General features: G+C 45.5%; 3 protein-coding genes across 3 annotated transcripts in view; 1 reads left to right on the top strand and 2 right to left on the bottom strand.

Annotated features, from left to right (window-relative positions):
* Window positions 1–19,523, bottom strand: part of LOC135525045 (inaD-like protein) — a 135,187-nt gene that overhangs the window by 67,986 nt on the left and 47,678 nt on the right. The window lies entirely within an intron of this gene.
* LOC135524714 (uncharacterized protein DDB_G0271670-like) lies at window positions 2,157–3,570 on the bottom strand (the record flags this gene model as incomplete). Its single annotated transcript, XM_064952486.1, has 2 exons — window positions 2,157–2,793; window positions 3,284–3,570. Coding segments are annotated over 2 exons (924 nt in total), but the record flags the coding sequence as incomplete, so codon positions are not given.
* LOC135524863 (glutamic acid-rich protein-like) lies at window positions 2,422–3,277 on the top strand (the record flags this gene model as incomplete). The annotated part of the gene is made up of 1 exon (XM_064952720.1): window positions 2,422–3,277. A coding segment is annotated over exon 1 (387 nt), but the record flags the coding sequence as incomplete, so codon positions are not given.

The raw sequence follows: 19,523 nt of genomic DNA, 5'->3' as shown, positions 1-19,523 counted from the left end.
AGTAGAGGATGAAGAAGAAGCAGAGGATGAAGAAGAAGAAGCAGAGGATGAAGAAGAAGAAGAAGAAGTAGAGGATGAAGAAGAAGAAGCAGAGGATGAAGAAGAAGAAGAAGCAGAGGATGAAGAAGAAGAAGAAGCAGAGGATGAAGAAGATGAAGAAGATAAAGTAGAGGATGAAGAAGAAGAAGAAGAAGTAGAGGATGAAGAAGAAGAAGAAGTAGAGGATGAAGAAGAAGAAGAAGTAGAGGATGAAGAAGAAGAAGAAGCAGAGGATGAAGAAGAAGAAGCAGAGGATGAAGAAGAAGAAGCAGCAGAAGAAGAAGAAGAAGAAGAAGAAGAAGAAGAAGAAGAAGCAGAGGATGAAGAAGAAGAAGCAGAGGATGAAGAAGAAGAAGCAGAGGATGAAGAAGAAGAAGCAGAGGAAGAAGAAGAAGCAGAAGAAGAAGAAGAAGCAGAGGATGAAGAAGAAGAAGAAGAAGCAGAGGATGATGAAGAAGAAGCAGAGGATGAAGAAGAAGAAGAAGCAGAGGATGAAGAAGAAGAAGCAGAGGATGAAGAAGAAGAAGCAGAGGATGAAGAAGATGAAGAAGATAGATGATGAAGAAGAAGAAGAAGAAGTAGAGGATGAAGAAGAAGAAGAAGAAGAAGTAGAGGATGAAGAAGAAGAAGAAGTAGAGGATGAAGAAGAAGAAGAAGAAGAAGAAGAAGAAGTAGAGGATGAAGAAGAAGAAGAAGAAGCAGAGGATGAAGAAGAAGAAGCAGAGGATGAAGAAGAAGAAGAAGCAGAGGATGAAGAAGAAGAAGCAGAGGATGAAGAAGAAGAAGAAGCAGAGGATGAAGAAGAAGAAGCAGAGGATGAAGAAGAAGAAGCAGCAGAAGAAGAAGAAGAAGCAGAGGAAGAAGAAGCAGCAGAAGAAGAAGAAGCAGAGGATGAAGAAGAAGAATTAGAGGATGAAGAAGAAGTAGAGGATGAAGAAGAGGAAGAAGTAGTAGAGGATGAAGAAGAAGCAGAGGATGAAGAAGAAGAAGCAGAGGATGAAGAAGAAGAAGAAGAAGTAGAGGATGAAGAAGAAGAAGTAGAGGATGAAGAAGAAGAAGAAGCAGAGGATGAAGAAGAAGAAGAAGCAGAGGATGAAGAAGAAGAAGAAGCAGAGGATGAAGAAGAAGAAGCAGAGGATGAAGAAGAAGAAGCAGAGGATGAAGAAGATGAAGAAGATAAAGTAGAGGATGAAGAAGAAGAAGAAGAAGAAGAAGAGGATGATGAAGAAGAAGCAGAGGATGAAGAAGAAGAAGAAGCAGAGGATGAAGAAGAAGAAGCAGAGGATGAAGAAGAAGAAGCAGAGGATGAAGAAGATGAAGAAGATAGATGATGAAGAAGAAGAAGAAGAAGTAGAGGATGAAGAAGAAGAAGAAGAAGAAGAAGAAGTAGAGGATGAAGAAGAAGAAGAAGTAGAGGATGAAGAAGAAGAAGAAGAAGAAGAAGTAGAGGATGAAGAAGAAGAAGAAGAAGCAGAGGATGAAGAAGAAGAAGCAGAGGATGAAGAAGAAGAAGAAGCAGAGGATGAAGAAGAAGAAGCAGAGGATGAAGAAGAAGAAGCAGCAGAAGAAGAAGAAGCAGAGGAAGAAGAAGCAGCAGAAGAAGAAGAAGCAGAGGATGAAGAAGAAGAATTAGAGGATGAAGAAGAAGAATTAGAGGATGAAGAAGAAGTAGAGGATGAAGAAGAGGAAGAAGTAGTAGAGGATGAAGAAGAAGAAGTAGAGGATGAAGAAGAAGCAGAGGATGAAGAAGAAGAAGCAGAGGATGAAGAAGAAGAAGCAGAGGATGAAGAAGAAGAAGCAGAGGATGAAGAAGAAGAAGCAGAGGATGAAGAAGAAGAAGCAGAGGATGAAGAAGAAGAAGCAGAGGATGAAGAAGAAGAAGCAGAGGATGAAGAAGATGAAGAAGATAAAGTAGAGGATGAAGAAGAAGAAGAAGAAGAAGCAGAGGATGAAGAAGAAGAAGAAGCAGAGGATGAAGAAGAAGAAGTAGAGGATGAAGAAGAAGAAGTAGAGGATGAAGAAGAAGTAGAGGATGAAGAAGAAGAAGAAGCAGAGGATGAAGAAGAAGAAGAAGCAGAGGATGAAGAAGAAGAAGCAGAGGATGAAGAAGAAGAAGCAGAGGATGAAGAAGAAGAAGCAGAGGATGAAGAAGAAGAAGCAGAGGATGAAGAAGAAGAAGCAGGAGAAGAAGAAGAAGAAGCAGAGGAAGAAGAAGCAGCAGAAGAAGAAGAAGCAGAGGAAGAAGAAGCAGAGGATGAAGAAGAAGAAGCAGAGGATGAAGAAGAAGAAGCAGAGGAAGAAGAAGAAGCAGAAGAAGAAGAAGAAGCAGAGGATGAAGAAGAAGAAGCAGAGGATGATGAAGAAGAAGCAGAGGATGATGAAGAAGAAGAAGTAGAGGATGAAGAAGAAGAAGCAGAGGATGAAGAAGAAGAAGCAGAGGATGAAGAAGAAGAAGCAGAGGATGAAGAAGATGAAGAAGAAGTAGAGGATGAAGAAGAAGAAGAAGTAGAGGATGAAGAAGAAGAAGCAGAGGATGAAGAAGAAGAAGAAGTAGAGGATGAAGAAGAAGAAGAAGTAGAGGATGAAGAAGAAGAAGAAGAAGCAGAGGATGAAGAAGAAGAAGCAGAGGATGAAGAAGAAGAAGCAGAGGAAGAAGAAGCAGCAGAAGAAGAAGAAGCAGAGGAAGAAGAAGCAGCAGAAGAAGAAGAAGCAGAGGATGAAGAAGAAGTAGAGGATGAAGAAGAAGAAGATAAAGTAGAGGATGAAGAAGAAGAAGAATTAGAGGATGAAGAAGAAGTAGAGGATGAAGAAGAGGAAGAAGTAGTAGAGGATGAAGAAGAAGAAGTAGAGGATGAAGAAGAAGCAGGTAGAGGATGAAGAAGAAGTAGAGGATGAAGAAGAGGAAGAAGTAGTAGAGGATGAAGAAGAAGAAGTAGAGGATGAAGAAGAAGCAGAGGATGAAGAAGAAGAAGCAGAGGAAGAAGCAGAGGATGAAGAAGAAGAAGAAGTAGAGGATGAAGAAGAAGAAGAAGTAGAGGATGAAGAAGAAGAAGTAGAGGATGAAGAAGAAGAAGTAGAGGATGAAGAAGAAGAAGTAGAGGATGAAGAAGAAGAAGCAGAGGAAGAAGAAGAAGAAGCAGAGGATGAAGAAGAAGAAGAAGCAGAGGATGAAGAAGAAGCAGAGGATGAAGAAGAAGCAGAGGATGAAGAAGAAGAAGCAGTGGATGAAGAAGAAGCAGAGGATGAAGAAGAAGCAGAGGATGAAGAAGAAGAAGAAGCAGAGGATGAAGAAGAAGAAGAAGTAGAGGATGAAGAAGAAGAAGCAGCAGAAGAAGAAGCAGAGGATGAAGAAGAAGAAGCAGAGGATGAAGAAGAAGAAGCAGAGGAAGAAGAAGAAGAAGCAGAGGAAGAAGAAGATGAAGAAGAAGAAGTAGAGGATGAAGAAGAAGAAGTAGAGGATGATGAAGAAGAAGAAGAAGTAGAGGATGATGAAGAAGAAGAAGAAGTAGAGGATGAAGAAGAAGAAGAAGAAGTAGAGGATGAAGAAGAAGAAGTAGAGGATGAAGAAGAAGTAGAGGATGAAGAAGAAGAAGAAGAAGAAGAAGAAGTAGAGGATGAAGAAGAAGAAGAAGTAGAGGATGAAGAAGAAGAAAAAGAAGTAGAGGATGAAGAAGAAGAAGAAGAAGAAGATTATTATGAAGTAGAAGAAGTAGATGATGAAGAAGAAGAGAAGAAGTAGATGATGATGAGAAAGAAGAAGAAGTAGAGGATGAAGAAGAAGGGGGTATTTGTACTTGTATACAAGTAAGTTGTACTCCAGCTGGTCCATTCTAGAGACACAGGACACATTGTCCTGCTCCGGCGTTTCAGCCAAGAGTGATTCACCTCACTTCGCCTCACCCCAGTCACACACACACACAGGCACGCACACACAAAGAAAACACACACAAGAAACGCACACACCCCCCACAGGGCCGGAGATGTCAGCAGAGTGGCTCTAAAGTAGGGAATGGGACGTGGGGTTGAGTTTGTGTGTGTGTGAGGGGGGAGGACTAGGGCCCACAGATGGCAACATAGCATGTCAATGAAAAAGAGCGACAGAGAGGGAGAGCGAGGGACAGAGAGAGCGACAGGGACAGAGAGAAAGCGAGAGGGAGAGAGGGACAGAGAGAGCGAGAGGGACGGAGAGAGAGTGAGAGGGAGAGAGGGACAGAGAGAGCGACAGGGACAGAGAGAAAGCGAGAGGGAGAGAGGGACAGAGAGAGCGAGAGGGACGGAGAGAGAGTGAGAGGGAGAGAGGGACAGAGAGAGTGACAGGGACAGAGAGAAAGCGAGAGGGAGAGAGGGACAGAGAGAGCGAGAGGGACGGAGAGAGAGTGAGAGAGAGAAAGCGAGAGAGACTGCCGGCCGCGGCACGGCGAGCCCATCGTATCCAATATGGATTCTCAAGCCTGTCAGTTTGAAATAAATCGGACATTTCTTATTTATGTTTCTGCTGGAGTGCGCAGGAGATTTAAGGCTCTATATAAAATAGTGTCTCATCGGGTTGGAGGGGTTTAGAGGGGGGTTCTGTAAAGGGAACAGCTGCTTTCCATGTAACAACCTTGAGGTCAGTTATGATTCAAAAAGAATGGTTGAATCTCAAATTGCACCCTTCTACCCATGAAGTGCACTTCACTATGAATTGAATAGGGTGCCATTTGGAACGGTGCCATTTGGGATGTAGCCAATGACAACGTCAGCAGTGGGTTTATGGTGCTGGGTGATGCAATTTTCTCTACAGTGAAAGGGAGAAATTGGGCTAAATTGCAGAAGGTTTTCACTGTGTGTACATAAGAAAAGCATGAGAAGAGCTGAAGAACAATAATCAGAAAAATGCCTGCTTAAGTGATCGGTATGGTCGTTTTAATTTTGGGTTGTGTTCCAGCTCTTGAGTATGGGCCATAGGCTGTGTTCCAGCCAGGGCCTCCACTACTGTCTGTCTGTCCGACTGTCTGCTCCACTACTGTCTGTCTGTCCGCCTGTCTGCTCCACTACTGTCTCTCTGTCAGACTGTCTGCTCCACTACTGTCTCTCTGTCAGACTGTCTGCTCCACTACTGTCTCTCTGTCCGACTGTCTGCTCCACTACTGTCTGTCTGTCTGACTGTCTGCTCCACTGCTGTCTCTCTGTCCGACTGTCTGCTCCACTGCTGTCTGTCTGTCCGACTGTCTGCTCCACTGCTGTCTGTCTGTCCGACTGTCTGCTCCACTACTGTCTGTCTGTCCGACTGTCTGCTCCACTACTGTCTCTCTGTCCGACTGTCTGCTCCACTACTGTCTCTCTGTCCGCCTGTCTCTCTGCGTAGGCAACGCTTCAGCTCGTCTGCAAATCTCCCTCAGCGCAATTCCTGGAACTCTTGCTCTATTCATCTGCTCTCTCGCTCTCTCCTTCTCTCATCCATCTCAGCCTGGATGTTTCTTTGAGTTTGTTTTTTGTTCTGGTCTCAGGAGGAGAACAAAGAGTTCCACATGGTCCTCCTATTCCCTCTGGTCAAAAGTAGCACACTACGTAGTGAATAGGGGCCCATTTGGGACACAGACATAGGCTGAGTGTTCTCTGAGTGGAACGTGGTGGATGACCTAGCCACTAGCAGTGACCGACAACGAGATAAGCAGAGCGGCTAGCTAAGATCCCAGTTAAGCCTTTGAACTGGAGCGTTTGGCGAAGGTGTTTGAGATGAAACCTTTAGCTTCACCAAAGAGGAGAAGGAACATTACGCCTCTGCCCTATAAATGGCCCCTTATTCCCTTCATAGTGCACTACTTTTGACCAGGGACCATAGGGGACGCGACCTACCATTGAAAAATGCTTATGTTAGTTTGACATGCAGTACCATAAGTATTCACTCCATTGAGTCAACACATTTCAGAATCACCTTTGGCAGCGATGAGAGCTGTGAGGTTTTTTGTCTCTAAGACTTGGCACACCTGGATTATACAATATTTGCACATTATTCTTTTTAAAAATCTTCAAGATGTTAAGTTGGTTGTTGATCACTGCTCGTTAGCCATTTTGTAAGTCTTGTCATAGATTTAAGCCGACAGCAGTCAAAACTAGGTCACTCAGAAACTTTCAATGTCCTGTGTGTGTAGGCCAGTGACACAATCAATTATTTTAAAATATGTTTTTAATATATTTGTATTTTTTTTTTAAATACCCCCTTTTTCTACCCAATTGGTAGTTAAAGTCTTGTCCCATCGCTGCAACTCCCGTACGGAGGCGAAGGTCGAGAGCCGTGCGTCCTCCAAAATACAACCAGCCAAGCCACACTGCTTCTTGACACAATGCCCATTTAACTCGGAAGCCAGCTGCACCAATGTGTCGGAGGAAACGCCATACGCCTGGTGACCGTGTCAGCATGCATATCCCCGGCCCGCAACAGGAGTCGCTAGAGTGCGATTGGACAGGGACAAGCCGGCTGGCCAAGCCCTCCCATAACCCGGACGATGCTGGGCCAATTGTGCGCCGCCTCATGGGTCACCCGGTCGCGGCCGGCTGCAACACAGCCTGGGATTGAACCAGGATCTGTAGTGATGCAGTGCCTTAGACCACTGCGCCACTCGGGAGGCAATACACAATCTCAATTTAAATCCATTTAAATTCAGGCCGTAACACAACAAAATGTGGAAAAAGTTAAGGGGCGTGAATACACAGGACACTTAGTGTACAAAACATTAGGAGCAACGGCCCTTTCCATGACAGACCAGATAAATTCATGCGGAAAGCTATGAATCCATATTAATACCACCTGTTAAATCCACTTCAAGAAGGACTGTTAAGCCTCGAGACAATTGAGACATGGGTTGTGATTGTGCGCCATTCAGAGGGTGAATGGGCAAGACAAAAGATTTACAGAGCATCCTGAAATTGTTCAGACCCCTTGACTTGTTCCACATTTTGTTATGTTACAGCCTCATTCTAATTTAATTGGAATTGATTTAAATAATCCCTCATCAATCTACACACAACACCCCATAATAACAAAGCAAAAACATGTTTTTAGACATGTATTCAGACCCTTTATTCATTACTTTGTTGAGGCACCTTTGGCAGATTAAAGCCTCTAGTCTTTTGGGGAATGATGCTACAAGCTTGGCACACCTGTATTTGGAGAGTTTCTCCCATCTTCTCTGCAGACTTTTTCTTGCTTTGTTCTTATGGGGCATTGTGTGTAGATTGATGACTGAAAAAAAGAATTGCATCCATTTTATAATAAGGCTGTAAGGTAACAAAATGTGGAAAAAGTCAAGGAGTCTGAATACTTTCTGAATGCAGTGTAAGTGCCTTTGAACGGAGTATGGTAGCAGGAGCTAGATTTATCACACTCAACAGTGGGAAGCATTGGAGTCAGAATTGTGTAGGAACAGAATTGGGTAGGAAGGACTGCACATTGTTGCATCCTCGATATGAAAGACAATAATCTTCTGTCATTCTGAGCACCGCGGGTGGATGTCCTAATCAGACAACCAATGCATACGGTTTGTCAAACGTCCAGTAGGTTAACACTTCCTGACGGAAACCCTGGCACTCACACACACACACACACACACACACACACACACACACACACACACACACACACACACACACACACACACACACACCTCTTCCTCCTCCAACATCCCTGATATGTGTACGCTGGGAACCTGTTTCATAACATCCCCAGACACCCACACTTAATAACATAGCAGCTGCCCCTAACGACTGACCAAGGTTCAGATCTAATCCTCCTACCTAACAGTTAAGGCTAGACTTTAGGGCTAGGTTATCTGATCCTAGATCTGTGCTTAGGACTACTGTTTATCATTGCAGTGTGTGACGAAGCCATCTGCTTAGCAATGCGTTTTAATGTCCATCGTCATCCAATTCAATCTAACTTACTCTGCGGTTTACCAGTCGACCACTCACGTAAATAACATTTCTTTAACCGGATTCTACCGGAGCTACAGTAACAACTGTATAATTAACTAATAACAAATACAGAGGATGATTTATGTTTGTCCTGAACTAAACGCTGTATTGATGTGCAGGTGAGGCTATTTTTCAACTGCCGGATCGAAAATTCAAAATGGATTCCGTTTCAGACTGAATTCTCGGTTTCTTACTTCTCCCAGTGATTTATTTTGGCATATAGGTAATGTACATTTGTCCCAACAAAGGGAACGTAGCCACACACTGATTTATATAGGGAGAACTAAACTAAACATAGCATTGGTTTATGACAAGGTCGGAAGTACAGTTATTTTGTCTGAGTGAGTCCCAAATGGCACCCTATTCCCTATGTAGGGCACAACTTCCCTATGTAGGGGACACAACAAAAGGAGTGCACTACATAGGGAAGATGGTGCCATTTGAGACAACATTTGGCTGTAGTCACAGACTACAAAGGGGTGGAAGCTTCCCTTTTTTGTCTCAAATATTTGGTTCTATGGAATTATTTACAAAGTGCACTTTTGCAATGTCTGCATCATATAGAAATGAACAGGCCAATGCCAACAGTATACAGGTCATAGTGTGTGTAAAAGGATTTCAAAACAGTAGGTTGACCTTTGATCCCTAATTGGAACAAGTGATACTGAACAAATGAACGCAAAACACACACTTTCAGCTGCGCACGCGCACACGCACACACAGGGTCCTCAATCAAGATCCTTTACAGAGAAAGAAATCCTATGACTTCACGGATTACGCCACTCAGGAAAATAAATGGGGAGAACAAGAGAATAAGGACTTTTAAATGTCTGGGTTGTAAGAAGAGCTGGGTCAAACCTGATACCACTGAAGTAAAACTAAGCCTGGACCCACTGCGCCAAACGGCCGTTTGAAAAGCGCACCTCCCGCCATTTATCTCCATTAAGAGGTGCCGGTGAGGGGTCCCTCCTCCCCACTATCGTTAGCTCTGATCCCCGTCATGCCTTTAAAACACGCTTGCTGTGTCACGCCCGACCATAGAGAGCCCTTGTTTCTCTATGGTGTAGTAGGTCAGGGAGTGACTAGGGGGTATTCTAGTGTATCATTTCTATGTTGTGTTCTAGTTTATGTTTCCTATGTTGGTGAATGATTGTCACTAATTGGGGATCATATTTAAGTAGATATATTTTTCCCACCTGTGTTTGTGGGATATTATTTTGTGTTTGTGCACCACGTCGTCACGTTCCGTTGTTCGTTTATTTGATTTACTGTTTTGGCTTATGTTTCACTGTGGAATAAATATGTGGAACTCAATATCCGCTGCGCCTTGGTCCCGGATCTTACGACAACCGTGACATGCTGTCTCAGCGAAGCTAGACACTGTTATTTGGGTCTTTCTGCTTCTCCCGGAGTGATGTTTCTCGTGAATGACCTCGGAAGAGTCCGGGCTGCAGCCGCTGGTCGTGGTGGAACGCCATATGACATGACGTCTCACTACGATGAGGTCCGTTCCTTTTAAAAGAAGTTGTACTGTCCTGGGGAACGGGAACGCGTCCAATAAGAAACATTTATTTTCGAATGCCGTTGCAAAACCTTTCACAACAGTGTGTACTAATTAAACATTTAACGAACGATAGTCCTAGGGGCATAAATTGTGTGCTGAATTCATTGTGCACTATATTGAACTGTGCGGGGATAGTTTGTGTTATTATTTGTGTGTGTGTGTCTGTTGCTGCTGACCCCAACATTCGTTCAGCAGACAGACAAACAGAGCCTTCTGTATGCAGACTACAGCCCAGAGTGTGTCTACAGACAGTGGTGCTGCAGACTGCACAGTGGATCCCATTCAGTCTCATCAGCCTAAAGCCTCTAACGGATACTCATACAGATCTGAAAAATCAATTCACCCTCTCGCCCAGGGCAGCCTGCCTTGGCTTGCAGTGAGAGATGGATTAGAAGAGAGCGAGAAAGAACAGGGAAGGAGAGAGAGCGAGAGAAAGAACGGGGAGGGAGAGAGAGCGAGAGAAAGAACGAGAAAGAACAGGGAAGGAGAGAGAGCGAGAGAAGAGAAGAGAGAAAGAATGGGGAGGGAGAGAGAGAGAGCGAGAAAGAACGGGAGCGAGAGAAAGAGGGAGGAGAGAGAGCGGAGAGAGAGAAAGAACGGAGAGAGAAAGAGAGAGCGAGAGAAAGAACGGGGAGGGAGAGAGAGCGAGAGAAAGAACGGGGAGGGAGAGAGAGAGAGAGAAAGAACGGGGAAGGAGAGAGAGAGAGAAAGAAAGGAGAGAGAACGGGGAGGGAGAGAGAGAGAAAAAGAACGGGAGGGAGAGAGAGAGAGAGAGCGAGAGAAAGAACGGGAGAAGGGAGAGAGGAGAGAGAGAGAGAGAACGGGAGGGAGAGAGAGAAAGAACGGGGAGGGAGAGAGAACGGGGAGGGAGAGAAAGAAAGAACGGGGGAGGGAGAGAGAAAGAACGAGAGAAGAGAGAGAGAAAGAACGGGGGGAGGAGAGAGAGCGAGGGGAGAAGAGAGAAAGAACGGGGAAGGAGAGAGAGAGAGAGAGAAAGAACGGGGAGGGAGAGAGAGCGAGAGAAAGAACGGGGAAGGAGAGAGAGAGCGAGAGAAAGAACGGGGAAGGAGAGAGAGCGAGAGAAAGAACGGGGAAGGAGAGAGAGCGAGAGAAAGAACGGGGAGGGAGAGAGAGAGAGCGGGGAACGGGAGGAGAGAGAGCGAGAGAAAGAGGGACGAGGGAATGGGGAGGGAGAGAGAGAGAGAGAAAAGAACGGGGAGGGAGAGAGAGCGAGAGAAAGAACGGGGAGGGAGAGAGAGAGAGCGAGAAAGAGAACGGGGGAAGGAGAGAGAGCAGAGAGAAAGAACGGGAAGGAGAGAAGGAGAGAGAAAGAACAGGGAAGGAGCGAGAGAAGAGAGGGAAGAGAGAGAGGGAAGGAGCGAGAGAGAGAGAGAGAAAGAACAGGGAAGGAGCGAGAGAAAGAACGGGAGAGAGAGAGAAGGAGAGAGAGCGAGGGAAGAGAGCGAAAGAGAGAGAGAGAACAGGGGAGGGAGAGAGAGAGAGAGAGAGAGAGAGCGAAAGAGAGAGAGAGAGAGAGGAGAGAAAGAGCGAGAGAGAGAGAGAGAGAGGAACAGGGAAGGAGAGAGAAAGAACGAAGAGAGAGAGAGAGAACAGGGAAGGAGCGGGGAGAGAGAGAGAGAGAACAGGGAAGGAGCGAAAGAAGAACGGGAGAGAGAGAGAAGAGACAGGGAAGGAGCGAAAAAGAGAGAGAGAACAGAGAAGGGAGGAGAGAGAGCGAAAGAGAGAGAGAGAACAGGGAAGGAGCGAAAGAGAGAGAACAGGGAAGGAGCGAAGGAGAGAGAGAGAAACAGGGAAGGAGCGAAAGAGAGAGAGAGAAGGAGCGAAGAGAGAGAGAACAGGGAAGGAGGGAAGGAGCAGGGAAGCGAGAAGAGAGAGAGAGAAGAGAACAGGGAAGGAGCAAAGAGAGAGAGAGAGAGAGAGAGAGAGAGAGAACAGGGAAGGAGCGAAAGAGAGAGAGAGAACAGGGAAGGAGCGAAAGAGAGAGAGAGAACAGGGAAGGAGCAGAAGAGAGAGAACAGAAGAGAGAGAGAGAAGAGAGAGAACAGGGAAGGAGCGAAAGAGAGAGAGAACAGGGAAGGAGAGAGAGAACAGGGAAGAGAGAGAGAGAACAGGGAAGGAGCGAAGGAGAGAGAGAGAACAGGCAAGGAGAAGAGAGAGAGAGAGAGAGACAGGGAAGGAGAGAGAGAGAGAAAAATAGAGGGAAGGAGCGAAAGAACAGGGAGAGAGAGAGGGAAGGAGAGAGAGAGAGAAAGAACAGGGAAGGAGTGAAAGAGAGAGAGAGAGAGAAAGAACTGGGAGGGAGAGAGCGAGAGAGAAAGAACAGGGAAGGAGAGAAAGAACGAAAGAGAGAGAGAGAAACAGGGAAGGAGAGAGAGAGACAGAGAGAGAAATAACAGGCAAGGGAGAGAGAGAGAGAGAGAGAGAAATAACAGGGAAGGAGAGAGAGAGAGAGAGAGAGAGAAACAGGGAAGGAGAGAGAGAGCGAGAGAAGGAGAGAGAGAGAGAAAGAACAGAAGAGAGAGCGAGAGAAAGAACGGGGAGGAGAGAGAGAGAAGAACAGGGAAGGAAGAGAGCAGAGAGCGAGAGAGAAGAGAACGAGAGAGAGAGAGAGAGAGAGAGAAGAAAGAATGGGGAGGAGAGAGAGAGAAAGAGAGAGAGAGAGAGAACAGGGAAGGAGCGAGAGAGAGAGAGAGAGAACAGGGAAGGAGAGAAGGAGAGAGAGAGAGAGAGAGAGAGACAGGGAAGGAGCGAAAGAGAGAGAGAGAGAACAGGGAAGGAGCGAAAGAGAGAGAGAGAGAACAGGGAAGGAGCGAGAAGAGAGAGAGAACAGGGAAGGAGCGAAAGAGAGAGAGAGAACAGGGAAGGAGAACAGGGAAGAGCGAAAAGAGAGAGAGAGAGAGAGAGAGAGAGAGAGAACAGGGAAGGAGAGAGAGAGAAGGGAAGGAGCGAAAGAGAGAGAGAGAGAGAGAGAAGGAGAGAGAAGGGAAGGAGCGAAAGAGAGAGAAGAACAGAGAAGGAGCGAAAGAGAGAGAGAACAGAGAAGAGAGAGAGAGAACAGGGAAGGAGCGAAAGAGAGAGAGAGAACAGGGAAGGAGCAAAGAGAGAGAGAGAGAACAGGGAAGGAGCGAAAGAGAGAGAGAGAGAGAGAACAGGGAAGGAGCGAAAGAGAGAGAGAGAGAGAGAACAGGGAAGGAGTGAAAGAGAGAGAGAACAGGGAAGGAGTGAAAGAGAGAGAGAGAACAGGCAAGGAGAGAGAGAGAGAAAGAACAGGCAAGGAGAGAGAGAAACAGAGAGAGAAATAACAGGCAAGGAGAGAGAGAGAGAGAAATAACAGGCAAGGAGAGAGAGAGAGAGAAAGAACAGGGAAGGAGCGAAAGAGAGAGAGAGAGAACAGGGAAGGAGCGAAAGAGAGAGAGAGAGAGAGAGAGAGAGAGAGAGAACAGGGAAGGAGCGAAAGAGAGAGAGAGAGAGAGAGAACAGGGAAGGAGCGAAAGAGAGGGAGAGAACAGGGGAGTGAAAGAGAGAGAGAGAGAACAGGGAAGGAGTAACAGGGAAGGAGCAAGAGAAAGAGAACAGAGAAGGAGAGAGAGAGAAGAGAACAGGCAAGGAGAGAGAAGAGAGAGAAATAAAGGAGCAAAGGCAAGAGAGAGAACAGAAGGAGAAAGAGAGAGAGAGAGAGAAGAGAGAGAGAGAACAGCGAAGGAGAAAGAGAGAGAGAGAGAGAAACAGGGAAGGAGAAAGAGAGAGAAGAACAGGGAAGGAATAACAGGCAAGAGAGAGAGAGAACAGGGAAGGAGCGAAAGAGAGAGAGAACAGGAAGGAGCAAAGAGGGAGAGAGAGAGAAGCGAAAGAGAGAACAGGCAAAAGAGAGAGAGAGAGAAGAAATAGGGAAGGAGGAGAGAGAGAGAGAGAGAGGGGAAGGAGCGAGAGAGAGAGAGAGAACAGGGAAGGAGCGAGAGAGAGAGAGAGGGAAGGAGGAAAGAGAGAGAGAGAACAGGGAAGGAGTGAAAGGAGAAAGAGAACAGGAGGAGAAAGAGAGAGAGAGAACAGGCAAGGAGAGAGAGAGAGAGAAATAACAGGCAAGGAGAGAGAGAGAGAGAGAAATAACAGGCAAGGAGAGAGAGAGAGAGAGAAATAACAGAAGGAGAGAGAGAGGAGAGAAAATAACAGGAAGGAGAGAGAGGAGAGAGAGAGAGGATAACAGGCAGGAGGAGGAGAGAGAAATAAAAGGCAGGAGAGAGAGAGAGAAATAACAGGCAAGGAGAGAGAGAGAGAGATAACAGGCAAGGAGAGAGAGAGAGAGAGAAATAACAGGCAAGGAGAGAGAGAGAGGACGAAAGGAGGGAGAGGGGGCTGGAGGAGGAGAGGAGGGAGAGAGGGAAGGAGGAGAGGAGAGAGAGAGGGAAGGAGGAGAAGAGGAGTGGAGTAGGCAAGGAGAGAGAGAGAGAGAGAAATAACAGGCAAGGAGAGAGAGAGAAATAACAGGCAAGGAGAGAGAGAGAGAGAGAGGAAGAAAGGAGGGAGATAGGGAAGGAGGAGAGGAGGGAGAGAGGGAAGGGGGAGAAGAGGAGTGGAGTAGGAAAGGAGAGAGAGAAATAACAGGCAAGGAGAGAGAGAGAGAGAAATAACAGGCAAGGAGAGAGAGAGAGAGAGAGAGAGAGAGAGAGAGAGACAAAGAGAGAGAGAAATAACAGGCAAGGAGAGAGAGAGAATAACAGGCAGGAGAGAGAGAAGAGAAGAACAGGCAAGGAGAGGAGAGAGAATGAAAGGAGAGTAGGAAAGGAGAGAGAGAAATAACAGGCAAGGAGAGAGAGAGAGAGAAATAACAGGCAAGGACAGAGAGAGAGAGAGAGAGAAATAACAGGCAAGGAGATTGAGAGAGAGAAATAACAGGCAAGGAGGGAGAGAGAGAAATAACAGGCAAGGAGAGAGAGAGAAATAGCAGGCAAGGAGAGAGAGAGAGAAATAGCAGGCAAGGAGAGAGAGAGAAATAACAGGCAAGGAGAGAGAGAGAAATAACAGGCAAGGAGAGAGAGAGAAATAACAGGCAAGGAGAGAGAGAGAAATAACAGGCAAGGAGAGAGAGAGAAATAACAGGCAAGGAGAGAGAGAGAAATAACAGGCAAGGAGAGAGAGAGAAATAACAGGCAAGGAGAGAGAGAGAAATAACAGGCAAGGAGAGAGAGAGAAATAACAGGCAAGGAGAGAGAGAGAAATAACAGGGAAGGAGGGGGAGAGAAATAACAGGGAAGAAGGGGGAGAGAGAACAGGGAAGGAGGGGGAGAGAGAACAGGGAAGGAGGGGGAGAGAGAACAGGGAAGGAGGGGGAGAGAGAACAGGGAAGGAGGGGGAGAGAGAACAGGGAAGGAGAGAGACTGCAAAAGAGAAAGAGGGAGTGATAAGGCAAGACCGACACTAACTATGTCGTGCTGCTATGATATAACTTGTGTTATTGTTGTCAATGTACAAAGCTCCATCTCATTCATATTAATTAGTGTGTGAACACCTCATTCTTTACATTAATATGCAGTGATGCGTAACTTCCATTAGGAGGGAGAGAGGAATGGAGGAGGGGAGGGCAAGAGGGACAGAAGAGAGAGAGAGAGAGAGAGAGAGAGAGAGAGAGATCGGTGGAGGAGGAGAGGAGGGAGACAGGGCTGGAGGAGGGGAGGGAGGGAGCAATAGACGGAGGAGGAGGAGAGGAGGGAGAGATAGACAGAGGATGAAGAGAGGAGGGAGAGTGGGCTGGAGGACGAAAGGAGGGAGAGAGGGCTGGAGGAGGAGAGGAGGGAGAGAAGGAAGGAGGAGAGGAGGGAGAGAGGGAAGGAGGAGAAGAGGAGTGGAGTAGGGAATGAGGAAGAGAGGGAAGGATGAGAAGAGGAGTGGAGTAGGAAAGGAGGGAGAGAGAGTAGAAATAGAGGTGTTTGAGGTGAAGCTATGCCTATATTTAAGGATTCAAGGCCCCAGGATACAGTTATTCTGAAACACAAGAGACCCCATAACACATTCACAAACAATCCATTAAACCCTTCATATAAAGCCTCTGCAATTCTGACTTGTTCACAACAGTCTTTCCAATCTACCTTGAATCTCTCTCATCTAATCTTGTGTCATGTCTTATCTGTTCAATGCTATCTATAAATGATAGAAATTGGGACAATATGAATAATACTTTTTAAATGTCCTATTTCTCCAATGCTGCGTATTTTAGTTGTCTTTGAGTTTTCAAGCTTGTTGCAAACTAAAGCAATGAGAAAATGAGCTAGACAACCACAACGATGAGGTACATAGTGACACCAAATACTAGGCCATGTTATATACTTATCTACTCCTAAATACTAGGTCACACTGTATATTCCTAAATACTAGGTCACACTGTATACTCCTAAATACTAGGTCACACTGTATATTCCTCAATACTAGGTCAAACTGTATATTCCTAAATACTAGGTCAAACTGTATACTCCTAAATACTAGGTCAAACTGTATACTCCTAAATACTAGGCCACACTGCCTGTGCTTAGCTCTATTCTGTTTATTTTTATCCTTAAAAACTACCTAGTCCTTGCCAATGACAAGCATACCCATAACATGATGCATCCACTATCATGTTTGAAAATATGAAGAGTGGTACTCAGTGACGTTTGTCCCAAACATAATGCTTTGTATTCAGGACATAAAGTTATTCTGTACAGTGTAAATACTAGGCCACACTGTATATTCCTAAATACTAGGTCAAACTGTATATTCCTAAATACTAGGCCACACTGTATACTCCTAAATACTAGGTCAAACTGTATATTCCTAAATACTAGGCCACACTGTATATTCCTAAATACTAGGCCACACTGTATATTCCTAAATAGTAGGTCAAACGGTATATTCCTAAATACTAGGCCACACTGTATATTCCTAAATACTAGGTCACACTGTATATTCCTAAATACTAGGTCACACTGTATATTCCTAAATACAAGGTCACACTGTATACTCCACAAAATCCTAGAGGACACTGGGAGACAAATTCACCTTTCAGCAGGACAATAACCTAAAACACAAGGCCAAATATACACTGGAGTTGCTTACCAAGACGACATTGTTTGTTCCCGAGTGGCCTAGTTACAATTTAGACTTATATCGGCTTGAAAATCTATGGCAAGACTTGAAAACGGCTGTCCAGGAATGATCAACAACCAACTTGACAGAGCTTGAAGAATTTATAAATTAATAAATGTGCAAATATTATACAATCCAGGTGTGTAAAGCTCTTAGAGAGTTACCAAGAAAAAGGAACAGCTGTAATCACTGACGAAGGTGATTCTAACATGTATTGACTAAGGGGTGTGAATGCTTATGCAAATTAGATATTTATAAGAACATGTTTCCACTGTCATTGTGGGGTACCGTAGATGGATGAGAAAAATATGAATCCATGTTGAATTCAGGGAGTAACAACAAAAGGTGAAATAAGTTGAGATGTATGACTACTTTCTGAAGGCACTGTAGTCCTATGGATTCTTCCTTTAGTTCATTTGTGAGCGACTTCGTTCTTTCTGACTTCACTCATTTCTGAACGACTCTTGGTAATAGTTATGTGGTGATGTGTAGCCTTAACTGTGACTTTTATTTTAACACTAAGAAATAAAGGTTACAGATGCATCCTTTCTGCTGCCAATGATGGCCAACATGAAGACACTGTTTGTATGGTTAGCAGGTGAGTGTCCTGTTTGTACGGTTAGCAGGTGAGTGTTCTGTTTGTACGGTTAGCAGGTGAGTGTCCTGTTTGTACGGTTAGCAGGTGAGTGTCCTATTTGTATGGTTAGCAGGTGAGTGTCCTGTTTGTACGGTTAGCAGGTGAGTGTCCTGTTTGTATGGTTAGCAGGTGAGTGTTCTGTTTGTACGGTTAGCAGGTGAGTGTCCTGTTTGTACGGTTAGCAGGTGAGTGTCCTGTTTGTACGGTTAGCAGGTGAGTGTCCTGTTTGTACGGTTAGCAGGTGAGTGTCCTGTTTGTACGGTTAGCAGGTGAGTGTCCTGTTTGTACGGTTAGCAGGTGAGTGTCCTGTTTGTACGGTTAGCAGGTGAGTGTCCTATTTGTACGGTTAGCAGGTGAGTGTCCTGTTTGTACGGTTAGCAGGTGAGTGTCCTATTTGTACGGTTAGCAGGTGAGTGTCCTGTTTGTACGGTTAGCAGGTGAGTGTCCTGTTTGTACGGTTAGCAGGTGAGTGTCCTGTTTGTATGGTTAACAGGTGAGTGTCCTGTTTGTATGGTTAGCAGGTGAGTGTCCTGTTTGTATGGTTAGCAGGCGAGTGTTCTGTTTGCTTCTGACTGGAAGCATAGTTTTGTAAAGAACAAAAAAATAATGTTATATTGAAATGTTTTTAGTTATCTGGTATACCTGGATATCAGATTTAGATTGAACAGTACCCTCGGTCTACTCCATTGATCATTTAATGTGATTTCATACTGACTGTGATTAGGGCCTTATTATGCAGTGCTGTGAAAAGTACTTGCTCCCTTTCTAATTTTCTCTACTATTAATTTTTAAAAATGATACCAAATGTTTTGCCAGATCTTCAACCTAAATCTAATATTAGGTAAAAGGAACCCGAGTGAACAAATAACACAACAATTAAATACTTATTTAATTTATTAAGAAATGTAAAAAAAAATGTAAGTATACTTATCTTTATTTGTAAACTCAGGTTCCCTTTATCTAATAGGTTTTGGTTGAAGATCTGATAACATTCAGAATCATAAATAGGCAAAAATAGAGAAAATCAGAAAGGGGGCAAAAAGTTTCCAGTCACAATGAACTGATATGGAGCTGGGAGCCTGTGTCTGACGTGTGTGATGTTGGGCGGTAGGCCCAGCTCCAGGCAACACCGCGGCCCCTTGCCAAGCACAACTACAGACTGTTTCCTTTTGTTGTCCCTTACTCGATGACATGTGACAAGGTCATGCACATTTCCTTTTCTGATCGGACTATAGGAGAAAAGACAAGCGGAATTTCATTAGCTTATTTTCCCTCCTCCTGTTGCATCCCCCAATCCCTGAAGAGAACCTGCCGAGGTGGAAGGCTTTGGCCGGGTCGTGTTAATTAGGCACCAAAATGAAAAGTAGACTAAAATAGGGAAGGACGACAATAAAACGCGCTTGTTTTCCTCTTCTGTTTCAACTTTTCAAGCTCAGGCCTCTCTCTCTCTCCCTACCTGGTAGTCTAGGATACTGAAGCCCAAGCCTCTCTCTCTCTCTCTCTCTCTCTCTCCCTACCTGGTAGTCTAGGATGCTGAAGCCCAGGCCTCCCTCTCTCTCCCCCTACCTGGTAGTCTAGGATGCTGAAGCCCAGGCCTCCCTCTCTCTCCCCCTACCTGGTAGTCTAGGATACTGAAGTACAGGCCTCTCTCTCTCTCTCTCTCCCTACCTGGTAGTCTAGGATGCTGAAGCCCAGGCCTCCCTTTCTCTCTCCCTACCTGGTAGTCTAGGATGCTGAAGCCCAGGCCTCCCTTTCTCTCTCCCTACCTGGTAGTCTAGGATGCTGAAGCCCAGGCCTCCCTCTCTCTCCCCCTAACTGGTAGTCTAGGATGCTGAAGCCCAGGCCTCCCTCTCTCTCCCCCTACCTGGTAGTCTAGGATGCTGAAGCCCAGGCCTCCCTCTCTCTCCCCCTAACTGGTAGTCTAGGATGCTGAAGCCCAGGCCTCTCTCTCTCTCCCCCTACCTGGTAGTCTAGGATGCTGAAGCCCAGGCCTCCCTTTCTCTCTCCCTACCTGGTAGTCTAGGATGCTGATGCCCAGGCCTCCCTCTCTCTCCCCCTACCTGGTAGTCTAGGATGCTGAAGCCCAGGCCTCCCTCTCTCTCCCCCTACCTGGTAGTCTAGGATACTGAAGTACAGGCCTCTCTCTCTCCCTACCTGGTAGTCTAGGATACTGAAGCCCAGGCCTCTCTCTCT

The sequence above is a fragment of the Oncorhynchus masou genome, chromosome 31, assembly GCF_036934945.1.
Source record: "Oncorhynchus masou masou isolate Uvic2021 chromosome 31, UVic_Omas_1.1, whole genome shotgun sequence".
NCBI lineage: Eukaryota > Metazoa > Chordata > Actinopteri > Salmoniformes > Salmonidae > Oncorhynchus > Oncorhynchus masou.
This window is presented reverse-complemented; position numbering and strand designations above follow the sequence as displayed.